This window comes from Talpa europaea (assembly GCF_964194135.1).
Source record: "Talpa europaea genome assembly, chromosome: 10".
NCBI classification, from domain to species: Eukaryota; Metazoa; Chordata; class Mammalia; order Eulipotyphla; family Talpidae; genus Talpa; species Talpa europaea.
Window position 1 is genome coordinate 82,752,759 of NC_140077.1, and position 13,904 is coordinate 82,766,662.

Consider the following 13,904-nt stretch of genomic DNA (forward strand, 5'->3'; position numbering starts at 1 on the left):
TTGCTTTGATTGACATATATGAAAAACAGTTGTCTGTAGCTCTGCGCAATTGTCACTATTACATGTGTAATTGGAAAGGAAGGAGTATTTTAATGTTTTTTTCAGAGAATTATGAATATTCTCTGATGACATATCAAAACTTCACAAATGTTGCTGTGAAATCTGAAACCATCTCCATGAATTTTGTACTCTTATATTGAAATTCCTCAGTTTATCTTACTCTTTGAATGGATGTTTCATTCATATAGAATCTGATAACATCCTGTGTTGGTTATTTGGAAATGTCACCAAATTATGTAGATCTTTTAAGTGCTAACATATTTGATTATATGTATAATCAGCAAGTTACATTTGTTACTTGAATCACCATCTATATCATCAGAAAAGTTGTTAAATTTCATGTAACTTTTAAAGTTACAGTTATGCGTCTACATCTTCCAGAATTCTAATATTTACTTGAAAGTTTAAATTTTATCAAGAATAACAAATGTTATCAGGTGTTTCCCTAGAAGTGTTAGACTCATTTCACTAATTTTCAAGAAAATATTTGCCAAATTCTCTGTTTGAAGAACTGTATTTGTCACTTATTCTTTCAAGTAAAAATGTTTTAAGAAATGAATAGCCAATCTACCTCACAGCTCAATTGTACTTAGTGCTTTTCCTCGAAATGGCTGCACATTTGATTTGTAAAAGAAGTGTTTTATTGGCATGGCCTATTTCATTCAACAAAATATTGAAGGCTTATATTCTGAGGTTGAAATTTTATAAAAATAACTACTGATGCTGCAAAGGTATTCTTCATTAAATCTGCCTTTTCGTTTTGCTAGTTTTGTAGCTATGTATATGTCTCAGTGAAATGGTTTAATGACATGACCTAGATTCATATCCACAATTGCTATTGTACTGTCAGGGTGAATGTGAAATTCTGGGAAAACACCAAAACTGTCTTAGAGTTATTATGAAAACAATTTTTTCAAAAGATTTTTTTATTGGGTTGATATTAGTTTACATCCTTGTTTCCATAGTAGGAGTGTAGGATCTCCCCTTCCATTGTATGGAAATAATTTTGAGCTCACAAACTCCTTGAAAAAAGTCTTAGGGATTCCAAGGGAATTCATGGACCATACTTTGAGAATTACTGTTCTAGTGTATACAGGGAGATGTTTAACATTATTACATGCCTCCAGATGTATGGTCCATTGTTTGGAAAAGTTGAAAAGGAGAATGATAAAAGAGGTTTGATCAATGTTTAAGCCAATTGTGATTACATTTGTTTGAAAATTGGACCTACTTCTGAGACTCAAAAAAATTGCTTAGGATATCTGTTTAACCTTTGGGAAGGTGGAAAAATAAAAACACTAATTCTCATACTGCCCTTTAGATCAAGCCTTTACTATTCCACTTAGTAAGTTATTTTCACTTATTTTCATATTACTTTATTCCATTTCCTCAACTGTTAAAAGTGGAATGTTTTTAGAAAAATTTAAAACTTTCTTGCTTTTACTGTAGGAGTTAAGAAAACATAATTTAATCACTCTGTGGTTTTGTTTTGTTTTTTCTTATAGCAAAACTTAAACTACGGAAATATACAGTAATAAAAGGGAATATCTTTGTAATCCTACACCCACTACTCACCTCTTTTAACAATTAGACTTATTCACTTAATATGTAGTTATTGAGACCTACTATGTGCCAGCCTTGTTTTAGATACTGTGGATAAAAAAGCATCTCTTCTTCGTAATAACAGCTATAATGATAACACCAACAGTATCCAACATTTACCATTCTATTGTGAGCCAAATTTTGTGCTTTAGATATGTTTTATTTAATCCTTGAAACTACTTTATGAATAGTTTCCTCATTTCACAGATGAAGAAATTGAAGCCTAGCAAAATCAACTTATTTGCCTGAGGTCAACAGAGTGGTAGATCCAGAATTTAATCCGTGATCGAGAAACAGATTTGTGATGTGATATGCTATATACTATCTTCCATTTTCTGTTCATATGCACACATATTCACATACTTGGCTTTTTACTAAAGTTTTATTGTTATGTTAAGTGTCATATTTTTTCATTTAATAATAAAGGTTTAGCTTTGTTCCATTTCAGTACACATAACAGTGTACAAATGACAGATACTTTTGTATGTATTATTTTTTATTAGTAATTTATTTGTAGTAATTGATCCTCACAACAACCTGATGTGGCTTTACAGGTTCATCATCATTTCACAGATGTGGAAACAGCTGGGGTACAAACCCAGAACCTGTGGTCCTGATGTCCAAACTCTTAATCCCATGGCAAAACTGGCTCTTTTAAAAGCATTCTTGATATAAATGTCCTATAATTTTTAAAAATAATCTCTTAACGATCAACACTTTAAATCTCTATTTCTCTAACACAAATATATCTATATTTTAGTGTTTGTGTGCTGTTTGGGTATCACTGTATTACAGTAATTATTTTAGAGCTATACTTACTTGTGATTTTCAAGATGTAGATAGTTTAGTGAAAGTAGAGGATGGGTAGTTTTAAAAGTCATTCAGGTGATTTTTCTTGTCTTAAAGAAAGTTATTTACTTTTTAAATATATATAAGAACATATATTCATTGTATATGATTTAAACATTATATATGTTGTAGAAAAAATTCCTTATAATCTTAGCCTCAGACATAACCCTGAAAGCAATGTATAGTCTTCCAGATTTTTTTCTGTGTGTTTGTATGTAATAAATATATTTTTTCTGCACTAAGTTATGAACTCAGAAGTCATTATGTAAAATTGAGTCTGAGTTTATAATTTCTGGAGTTCCTTGATATTTTTTTAGTTCTATGTTACATTTTTATCTTAGTGTTATTTGATATTTTATTTGTATTATATTATTCTAGCCATGTTTATTTATATTTTGGATTAGCGATTTCCTGATTTTTTTTATTATGTTATGCCATAAGTTTTTATTAAACTCAAAGATCAGTAATTACCCAATAACACCTATTAGTCTTTTTCATAATATGCTTCTTATGAACCTATGCTAAAACATAGTATCTATTACATAAATATTTAATTGTTGTGTTCTAGACTTCACGAGCTTATAGTAATGATTTCCAATCCAGGGTACCTGGGCTCTTAGGAGTATTTTCAGAAATTTAAAAAATTTAGTTGAAATAATTTATTTGTGAAAAGGTCATTTGTATTAACTATATTAACTGAATACATAGTTTGGGTATTGGTGATTGGAATTGTACCAGTTTAGAGAGGTAATAATGACTTAATGCTAATTATAGGCTTTAATTGGAGGGCTATGTGTGTATGTGTATATCATTGTTAATTCAATATGGAGAAAATAAATTGTTTCCTGGTGGTTAGAATTTGTGTATAAGGATCCAGGAATGATATTTTGTTTTTCCTTGTTGAGGTAGCATTGGTTTACAGCCCTGTGTATGATCTAGGGGAGTAGGTGCTCTCCTCCTTAGGTACGTATTACACCCTCGCCTTCCACACACCCATAGCCCTTCATCTCAGACTGCTGTGTTCCCTCCCTTCCTTTTCCCCCTCTAGTAGACTGCAGGATCTTTCTTTCTTTGTGTGTGGCTTCTAGTCCAAAGATTACTGCATATCCAGGGAGAGGATTGAAATTTCAGCTATTCGATCTCAGTTTCACAATCTAGACAGTAGGAAGGGGACAGCACACTCTGCTAAAATGTCCCTTAGTGGACATTTTCTACAATTTGCCCTTGTTACATGTATTCTGCTTTTTGTCCAGACCTCAGTCACATGACTGTACTTAGCAGCAAAGGAGGCTGGGAAAGTTATCTTCATTTCATATGGCTGTGGACCCAGATAAAATGTAGGTACTCTAACCCTGTTGGAGAAGAAAAAGATGGATATGGAGAACCACTGTTAACTCCTGCCACCAGTGCAGAGATCATGTCATGCAGGGTATTTTAAGCCATGATTGAGACTTTGTATCAGTTGGTGGGTTAGTAGAATGTTTTTGAAATGTTTTAAGAAGTAAAGTGATCAGATTTTTATTTAGAAGAGACTGCTTTGGTTACAGTGTGAGGAATGCATTTGAAGAGTAGAGAGTGGTATAGGATGTAAGACTGGATATCATTTAGGAGGCATTTACGAAGTAATTTGAAGATTAGACAAAAAAGACTGGTAGTAGGGATGTGAACAGATTTGAATAATATTTAAAGTAACTAGCGCCTTCAATGTGTAATGGGCTGGTTGTGGGAATGAAGGAGGAAGCTATATCAATCAATTAAGATAATTCTTGATTGATGACACACACTTGTTGCCTCCTTTTATTTATTTGATTATTTTAGTTGTAGGAAGCACCTATCCATCACCACCTAAATAAACTTTATCTGTTATTTCCTTCTCTCTTACCCAATGTATAATAGTGTAACTCATCCTTACTCTTTTCACCCAATATAACCTTCTTGTTAAAATCTATATATCATTACTTTGCTTTACTTTTTATAATCCTAAAGAGGTGTATATATATAAAATTTTTAGCTTGACAAGAAGTGTCATATTCTATGTAGTTTGGGGGGACTTTTTAGACAATGTTATATTATGAAAATTCATCAATAAGTTTATTAGGTAGTTCATATATTTTGCATGTCGTATATCAATTACATGAATATACAGTGGTTTATTTATACCCTTTGTAGATTTGATCTGGGTTTTCTATTTGAGTTACTATTAATTGTGCAGCTATAAACGTTTTCACAGATATCTCCTGTAGTACAGGCAAATTTCTCCTGGCATGTACCTGAAAGTAGGACTATCTCATCTGATAGGAAAATGTGTGACTTTAGGAGGAAATACCAAATGTTTTCTGAAGTCACTGTGTAACCACATACTCCAACCTGTAACAGTGTCCTGCTTTATTTTTTGCCAGCCAACTGGCTGTAAAGTGGCACTCCATTGAGGTCTTACATCTCCTTGATCTCTGTCCATTTTGAAAGGGTTTTCATGTGCTTAGTGACCATATGTATTTTCTCTGTGAATTTCCTGTTTATTTTTCATCTGGGCTTAATTGTGCTTTACTTTTTAATTTGTACAAGTTGTCTGTATATTCTTGCAATAATAAGTTGACACCCAATTGTTTTACCTTTCTTGGGTATCTTTTAATGAATAGAGAATCAGTGTTTTTTGTATCTGGTTTAAGAAGTCATTATCTATCTAAAGTTGTAAAAGATATTTACATTTTTATTTATTTTTTAAAAATTTATTCTTTTTTAAGATTATTATTTTTATTTTTTTATAAATTTTTAAAAATTTATTTATTTATATAAGCACTGGGTGTAGTCAGAAGCATGGGAGGGTGAGAGAATTCACCAGAGCCAGAGCAGGGAACAGAACAGGCAGACTGATGAAGCACACTACTGAGGGGAGCAGTGTGCACGGCAGGAGAGGTCTGCGTGCCATGTGGGACCCACGCCCGCGGCCGGGGATCGAACCGGCACTGCAGAGGCCACAGGCAGCTTCGCAGCCTAGTGCACAACCGCTGCACCACGGGGAGACCCTTTGAAAAGATTTTATTCATGCGTACAAGAACCGGGGTACAGGCCAGATGTGTGGGAGGGTGAGAGGATTTACCAGAGACAGGGCAGGGAACAGAACAGGCAGACTGACAGAAATACACTGCTGAGGGGAGCAGCGGTGAGACAGGAGAGGTCTGCTGCGCCATGTAGGTATCCTTCTGGCCGGCCGGGATCGAACCAGCACTGCAGAGGCTGCGGACAGCTTCACAGCCCTGCGCTCAACCGCCTGTGCCACCAGGGAGGCCCACATTTTTATTTTTAACACCTGTGTCCACAATTCATTAGGAGTTGGGTTTTGGTATATCATGTGATTTTATTTTTAAGATTTATTTTATTTATTTATGCATACAAGAGTGGGGGTGTAGGCCAGAGGTGCAGGGCGGGCAGGGTGGGGTGGTGAGAGGATTCACCAGAGACACAGTGTGGAGCAGAACACTGAAATACACTACTGGGGGAGCAGCTGGCAAGACAGGAGAGCACTGCTGCACCTTGTGAGTTAACTCCCTGGCCAGGGATGGAATTCATGCTGCAGTGGCTGCAGATAGCGTCATAGACACTTTGTGCCACCAGAGAGGCCCTTAACTATATTCTTTCTCTTTCTCTATTGCACACTAATTGTATTAAAGCCCCTTTCCATTGAAGGTCTTATGCACCAGAGTGTGCCTATGCAGCAGATGACAGAACTCGTTTAGAGCAGGCAGGTTTCGGGGGTCCCAAGGTTGCCCCTGATTCTGCCCACTAACATTCTCTCTTATGGGCAGGAACCTTGTTGATTTTCTGTGCTTAGAACATTGGTTGACATGAAGTAGTACCGTAAAACAAAACAGAGATGAGTATAATGCAAAATTCACAGATTTTCGACAAAAATTCATAAAACTTCTATGAAAAGGGACGTTCTGGCAGACTGAACTGACTCTATCTTGTGCCTCGGACTCCATCTTCCTGACTTTTTTTTTAACGATTGATTGATTTATGCATACAAGAGCCAGGGTGTAGGCCAGAGGTGCGGGGTTGAGAGGATTCACCAGAGAAAGTGAATCCTGATCTACTGAAATACACAGCAGATCTGCTGACATACACTACATCTATCATATTCTTTTGTATAAGGTATGAAAAGAAGTTATTCTGTATTAGAGGGCTTGCAAAGTCACATGACTGCAGGATCGGGTTAGCAACATGAATATGTGAGTTGAATGTGAACTGGATGAACTAAAGAATATATGTGCTCAAACTAACTCTTCAGGATCTGGGCTAGCCTTACTTTTGACCACCTGCTTCAGCCTCATGTGTTCATTAAACTCTTGCTTTATTTAAACATGTGTTAACAGCCAGTGGAACACAAGGGATAAAGTAAAAATTAAAAAAATTGGGACTGCATAAATAATTTGTATTGGAATTATTTTTGCTCATGTGAGCTACAGTTAAAGCTCTCCTAAATAGACATATAGGAGGTGATTTTGTGAGTTTCATGTGTATAAGGACTACATCTCTGTTTCTTGTACACAGTAGGTGCTTAGTAAATATTTGAGAGACCTTTTGAAGGTCTTTTTTTGGGGGAGGGGATAAATCCTTACTTTATAGCACATAACCACTTGGTGGTGCTAAATTCACTCTAAAACTTGAAGAGATCATTTTATACCCATGCATACAGTAATAGTATTCTTCACACAAAATGAGCTGTAAATCATTAATATTGAAAGAAATATCAGCCACCGGATTTCCTTCCCCCTTTTCAATAAAACAGCTTTATTGAAATATAATTAACGTACAAAAACTTTATATTCAATGTATACAATTTTGATAAGTTTGGAATTTTTTTTTAATTTTTTAAAAATCCCTAAACTTATGGATATAGATTTTAAGTCATTAGAATGTTTGGTAGTATTCTCTGCTGTTACCTGAGCATCTAGCCTAGCATTGGGTACATACTGTGTCGTCAATGTCATGTCATGATTTTTGAAAGAATATGTGAATGAGTGTAAATTTTAACTTCTTCTGACTTCTTCCAACCCATCCCAGATGATTTCACCCCAGATAACTTTGGCCCAAGATACAGAAGTACCAGGTCTTGAAACGTTGTAACTACCTTTTTATGAAGTCTCCTTTAGTCATTACCACTTTTCATCGAAATTTACTGAAAGAACTGTGATTCAGGTCAAAGTACATATTAAAAGAGATCAACAGCAATGTCAAGTGAATTACAGATCTGCTACTTTTCAGTGATTTATCAATTATAAGACAGTGTTGAGTACAAAGTACTGTAAATAAAGAAATTGCGGAAACGTGGTGATATTCTTGTATTTGTTTGGTAGTTGGGAGTAATAGAATATTTCCTCATGTAGAAAGCAGTCTTACCAAAAAATTTTTCTACATATTGCAGTTTAAAGTGTAAGAATTGGTGGATAGTCACAAGACCTCAAAGAAAAGTAGAGGAGTGTAAGAATTAAAAAGGAAACAAAATTGAAAATTTTTCTCCAGAATAGTAGCAAATTTCTCAAAATAGAATGGAAATTTAAATGTTTATTATTTTTATGCTTAGACTATGTGAAATACAGTGAGAACTATTGACTGTATTCATATATTTTGTCAGTCATTGTTACTGGTTGAAAGTGCTTTTTAAAAAACCAAATTGATAATGTACAACTTTGCTTTTATATTTTATAGGTAATTAATAATGCTTGTGCTACTCAAGCCATAGTAAGTGTGTTGTTGAACTGTACCCATCAAGATGTCCATTTAGGAGAGACGTTATCAGAATTTAAAGAATTTTCACAAAGTTTCGATGCAGCTGTGAGTACAGTCTCATTATTCCTAAAATGCCTTATATGTAGTAGTTCTTATTTTAATAGGTTACTTTTAAAATTATTTTAGATGAAAGGTTTGGCACTGAGCAATTCAGATGTGATTCGACAAGTGCACAACAGTTTCGCCAGGTAAAGAAAACTCTGTTAAACAAATACTGTCTCTTTCTTTGCTTGTTTGTTTCTTATTTTGTTTTTCCATCTCTGTAGACAACAAATGTTTGAATTTGATGCAAAGACAGCAGCAAAAGAAGAAGATGCTTTTCACTTTGTCAGTTATGTTCCTGTTAATGGAAGACTGTATGAATTAGATGGATTAAGAGAAGGACCGATTGATTTAGGTAATCCAGTTCCTGTTTCTTGTATTTCACTTTTGTCATGGAAGAAAAGGTCTGGTATTCTCCTTTGTTGTAGCTATGTGCTGCTTATATTGTGAAGTGGAAAGTGCCAAAGGTAATATACTGTTATGAAAGCCTTAAGCTTCAGTACTTGGTAAATAATTAATATATAGGATAATAATAATAATATAATTAAATAATATACAGGAAGAACATGTTGACTGCTTTTTTTGGTTGAGGTCTTTAATTTTTTTCTCAGTGAAATTTTTTAATCTATAGATTGCATAATTTGTTTTCTGTTTTCCAGTTAACCTTTAAAAACTATTTATTTTAATGAAGTTAGTACCTTGTCATCTTTAATCTATTGATAATCTATTTTTTATCATCTTATATTAAGATATTTTCATTTAGAATTGAATCATTTAGAATCACTTTAATTTGGTGTTTATGAGAATCTACAGAAATGTTTTTATTTAAACAAGCTGTCCTTTGTGCCAAAGGATAGATTCGTTCTGAGCCTATCTGTCTCCAGTAACATTGAGCAAAAAGGATAAATGGTTATCAGGCTGAGGCTATAACTGGTGGTTCTGCTATAGTACTGAAATCATAGACTAACAAAAGAAATTTAATTCCTTGTTTTTAATCTCATTATGTTTTTGTTTTTAGCCCAACTAAAGCTGTTTTAATTGAATCTAATGTTACCTGCTGTTCTTAAAAACTTTATACTTTTAGGTTTAAAAAGTTTAATATAGTTGTATATTTCTTGTGCTCTTTTGACCATGCCCCATATTTACAATCAGTAGTTTATCTTCATGGAGATTTACATACTGTCTCTATACTTAAAAAATATTTTTCTGTGTTGTTACAGAAAATTTATAGACTATATTCTTAACTCCTTAGAATTTGATTTTCTTTATTTGGGTGGTTGATCTGATTTCTGCACTTTCTCTCTTGCTTTCTCTCTGGCAGCCATCCTTATTTATTAGAACCTTCAGCTATAAAGGAAGTAAAGGATAAAATGAGTAGCCAGTTGTATTGTGTTAACGGGAGGCTATGCTAAAACTTATACTGAAAAGAGAGGATTAAAGCAGTTGGATTAAGGTGTTTTGTATTATGTGTAGCTTTTAGTTTTTTATTTTACAGTTTTGATTTTGGGGAGTCAGATAACGGTTGAATCCTTATTTTGGCACTAACATGTCAGTTAGTTTTTCTTAGCCCTCAGTTTCATCATCTGTAAAATTAAGATAGTGCTCCTTATCTTACAGATCTGTGAATTTTAATGAGATACCTTGCTAATTCATTACTAAAATAGTTGTGCAGCATCTGTTACTAAGCACCGCAATAATGTGGCAGTGAAAATTATGATAATGCTTTTCCCTTACCATTTACTAAGAAATTGAGGAATTAGGGCTTAACATAGTTATGCTAAAAGAATTTTTATTGTCCTGCATTTGCCAAATTCAGGTATTTTGGACCAAACTTTTGAAGTAATGTATATTTTACTTTTTTTAAATATTTGAAAATTTCTTTCTAGGTGCATGCAATCAAGATGACTGGATCAGCGCGGTGAGGCCAGTCATAGAAAAAAGGATACAAAAGTAAATACTCAGCTGATGTCATTGACATAACATCCTGGTTTTTATTAAAACATCTTTAAAAACTTTTTACATTGTTTTAGCAATGCTTAGTGAACATATAGCAGTGATTAGATTAATGCGTTGGGGGTGAGGGAGTCTATTTTAGAAAATCTCTATAAATTTTACATCTTAATATGACTACTTGTCTTTAACGAAATTGAACATACAGATCTCCATGAAGTTAGATATTTTGTCCTACTGCTTTGCAGAGTTATGTTTTGGTTTTGAGCATGCAGTTTTTTAATTAAATTATAATATTTATATTCAGTTAATTACATATTCACATTTCGTTGTAAGAAATAATACAGAGATCTGTGGATTGTTCACCTTGTCATCGTGAATCCCTAACTATAATTTTTGTCATTTAAAGACTGTTATATATATAAATAGAATAGAAATAGAATCATACTACATGTAACCTTTTTGGATTGGCTTTTTTCACGCAGCATACTTCTCTGGCTATTCATCCAGATTTTTAAGTATATATGTAGTTCATTCTTTTATATTATTGATGTGTAGTATCCCATGTTATGGACAGACTATTTTTTGCCCATTCACCTCTTGAAAGACATCTGGATTGTTTTTGGCTGTTTTGAATAAAGCTATACAGTAACCATTTGTGTGAAAATAAGTTTGTATTTCTTTGGGATAAATGCCCGGAAGTGCATTGCAGGGTTGCATGGTAAATGCATGTTTACTTTTTTAAGAACCTGCCAGGCTGTATTCCAGAATAGCTGTATCATTTTATATCCCAACTAGCAATGAGTGATTTATTTTCTCCATGTCCCTGTTAGCTTTTGTTTTGGTCATAGTTTTTATTTTAGTTATTCTGATAGGTGTATAGTGATTTCATTGTAGTTTTGATCTGCATTTCTTTAACATCTAACAATACTGAAAATATTTCCATGCTTTTTACCTATTTTGTAACTGGATTGTTTGTTTTTTACTGTTGAGCCCTGAGGTTCTTTACATACTCTAAATTCTTCTAGTATTTTATAAGGTATGTAACCTGCAAATATTTTTCTATCTGTAGCACCTTTCCAACTTGGTCTTCCAAGGATCAAAAGTTCTTAATCCCAGTGAAGTCCAATATATCTCTGTTACTGTAAATGGCGTTTTTGTTGTTAAATCTAAGGATTATTTTTGCCTGGTCTTAGATCACAAAGATTTTCTCCTGCCTTTTTCTTAGAAGATTTATAATTTAATATTTTATATTTAAGTCTGTGATTTATTTTGAATTAGTTCTTGTGAATTTAAGGGTTGTTTTTTTGACTATCTATGTCTGCTTTAGCACCATTTGTTGAAAAGACTGTCCTTTCTCCATTAAATTACTTTTGTACTTTTGTAAAAAGCTAGTTGTGAAGGTTTATTCTGACCTCATAATTTTATTTCTCTGATCTCTTTGTCTCCCCTTTGTCAATGCTACAATGTTGATTATTGTAGCTATCAGGCTTGATATCAGGTAGACTGATCATTCCCATTTTCATTTTCTTCAAAATTGTTTCAGCTACTATAGTTCCTCTGCCTTCCCATATAAATTTTAGTAATAATCCTACCTATATCTCCACAAATATTTGTGAGATTTTGGTAGGAATTATGTCACATCTATCAACTTGAGAAGAATTGGTATCTTAACTATAGAGTCTTCCAATCCATGAACACAGTGTGTCTCTGTGAAGATTTACACACAAGCATGTCATACCCCTTTTGGTAATTACAAATGATACTGTATTTTTGATTTCCCATTTGAGCATTGCTGTTAGAAAGATAGTTGATTTTTTCACTTCTTTATCATACATCCTTTCTTCTTGCTGAACTCACCTACCAGCTTTAGAAGATTTTCGTTAATTCCTTGGTATTTTCAACGTAGATAATCATGTCATTTTCACAGTTTTGAATTTGTCTATTTCTAATTCCAGTGCATCAGTTTTTGCTTTACATGTTTTGCAGCTCTTTTCTTTGGTGCATAAACATTTATGATTTCTATTTCTGCTTTTTTTTTAATCACTGTGTAATGTTCCTCTGGTGATTTTCTTTGCTATGTTTATATTATAGTTAAAATAGTCACAGCTGCTTTCTTTGTTCTATACTTTTCCTTCCTTTTACTTTCAACCTGCCTATGTCATTTTATTTGAAGTGAGCTTTTTTTTTAAAGATTCATTTTATTTATACAATAGCTGGGCTACAGGCCAGAGGTGCGGGAGGGTAAGAGAATTCACCAGAGACAGAGTGGGGAGCAGAACAGGTAAACAGACCTAAGTACACTGCTGAGGGAAGCGGCGGGCAAGAAAGGAGAGGTCTGCCATGCCATGTGGGTAGCCCCCTGGCTGGCTGGGGATTGAACCAGTGCTGCAGAGGCTATGGACAGCTTCACAGCGCTGTGTTCAACCTGCTGCACCACCAGGGAGGCCCTGAAGTGAGCTTCTTGTAGGCACCATATATGGTCATGTCTTTTAGTTTACTCCTGTCTCTCTTTTATTTGGCATGTTTAGACCATTTACATCAAGTGTAATAAATGTACATCTAACATGATTATTGATATGTTATAGTTTGTCTGCCATTTAATTTGTTTCTCTTTGTTCTATTTTTTGTTTCTTTTTTCCTGTAAGTTATTCACTCACTTATCATAATTACTACGAATAATCACATATTAATAAAATATTATGTAAGTATTTTATATATTTATAATAACTATAAGTAAAATTTAGAAATGTATATTAAAATTAGGAACTAGATCTTGACAAAAAGTGTAAGGTAAGAAATATACTTAATTACCATCAAAATGCCGGTATAATTAATCCAACAAATATGATGTCTTATTTTTCAGAGATATTAAGTAAATGGCATTTGCTGTCTTTCTTGTGAAAATGAGAGAATTGATGAAAATATTTTTTATTTCAGATGCTTAGGAGGTATAGCGCTCTTTTAGAATAAAAAATACATTTTTTGGTTAATGAACTGTAATCAGTTTTTTGTAGCTGTAGTTATACTCTATCTTTCACCTATAAAGGTTTTTTAAAATGTCAGTTTTTATGTTAGCCAACACCAGAGAATCATGAGATAAACACACTTTGTTATTTTATTAGTTGTAATAGTATTACAATTCTTTTTTACATTTTTTGTTTAAATAAACTTTAAAATAACTTTTGTTTTTAGGTACAGTGAAGGTGAAATTCGATTTAATTTAATGGCTATTGTGTCCGACAGAAAAATGATATATGAGCAGAAGATAGCAGAGTTACAAAGACAACTTGCAGAGGTTTGTCTCTGTGTTTTTATGTACAAAGTTGTAACTTAGTTATTCTCTTAGGGAGCATATTTCTCTCCCCCCACCCTTCCCTCCCTTTCTTACTCCCTCCCTCTTTTCTTCCCTCTCTCCCTCCCTTCTATTTTTAAAAAAATGCACATTTAATCAGGTGTCCTGAGTGATGTTTAAGAGACTATACTCTGGATTCCGGTTGCCTAGATTAAGCTTCTAGGTTTGCTGTTTAGTGAATATATAAATTTGGCCTTATTTCTTTGTTGCTTAGTTTTTTCATGCAAAAATGAAGATAATAGTATTTGCCTTATAA

At 33.5% G+C, this 13,904-nt stretch overlaps 1 protein-coding gene across 2 annotated transcripts in view; it reads left to right on the forward strand.

Moving 5' to 3' along the window:
* The window catches only part of UCHL5 (ubiquitin C-terminal hydrolase L5), a gene marked incomplete at both ends in the record, with an annotated part of 31,607 nt that overhangs the window by 10,171 nt on the left and 7,532 nt on the right, over positions 1-13,904 (forward strand). For both annotated transcript variants that reach the window (XM_084244740.1, XM_084244739.1), the window contains 5 exons: positions 8,221-8,346; positions 8,428-8,489; positions 8,568-8,698; positions 10,230-10,293; positions 13,489-13,591. In XM_084244740.1, coding sequence (XP_084100866.1) covers positions 8,221-8,346; positions 8,428-8,489; positions 8,568-8,698; positions 10,230-10,293; positions 13,489-13,591 — 486 coding nt within the window. The remainder of the gene's footprint in view (positions 1-8,220; positions 8,347-8,427; positions 8,490-8,567; positions 8,699-10,229; positions 10,294-13,488; positions 13,592-13,904) is intronic.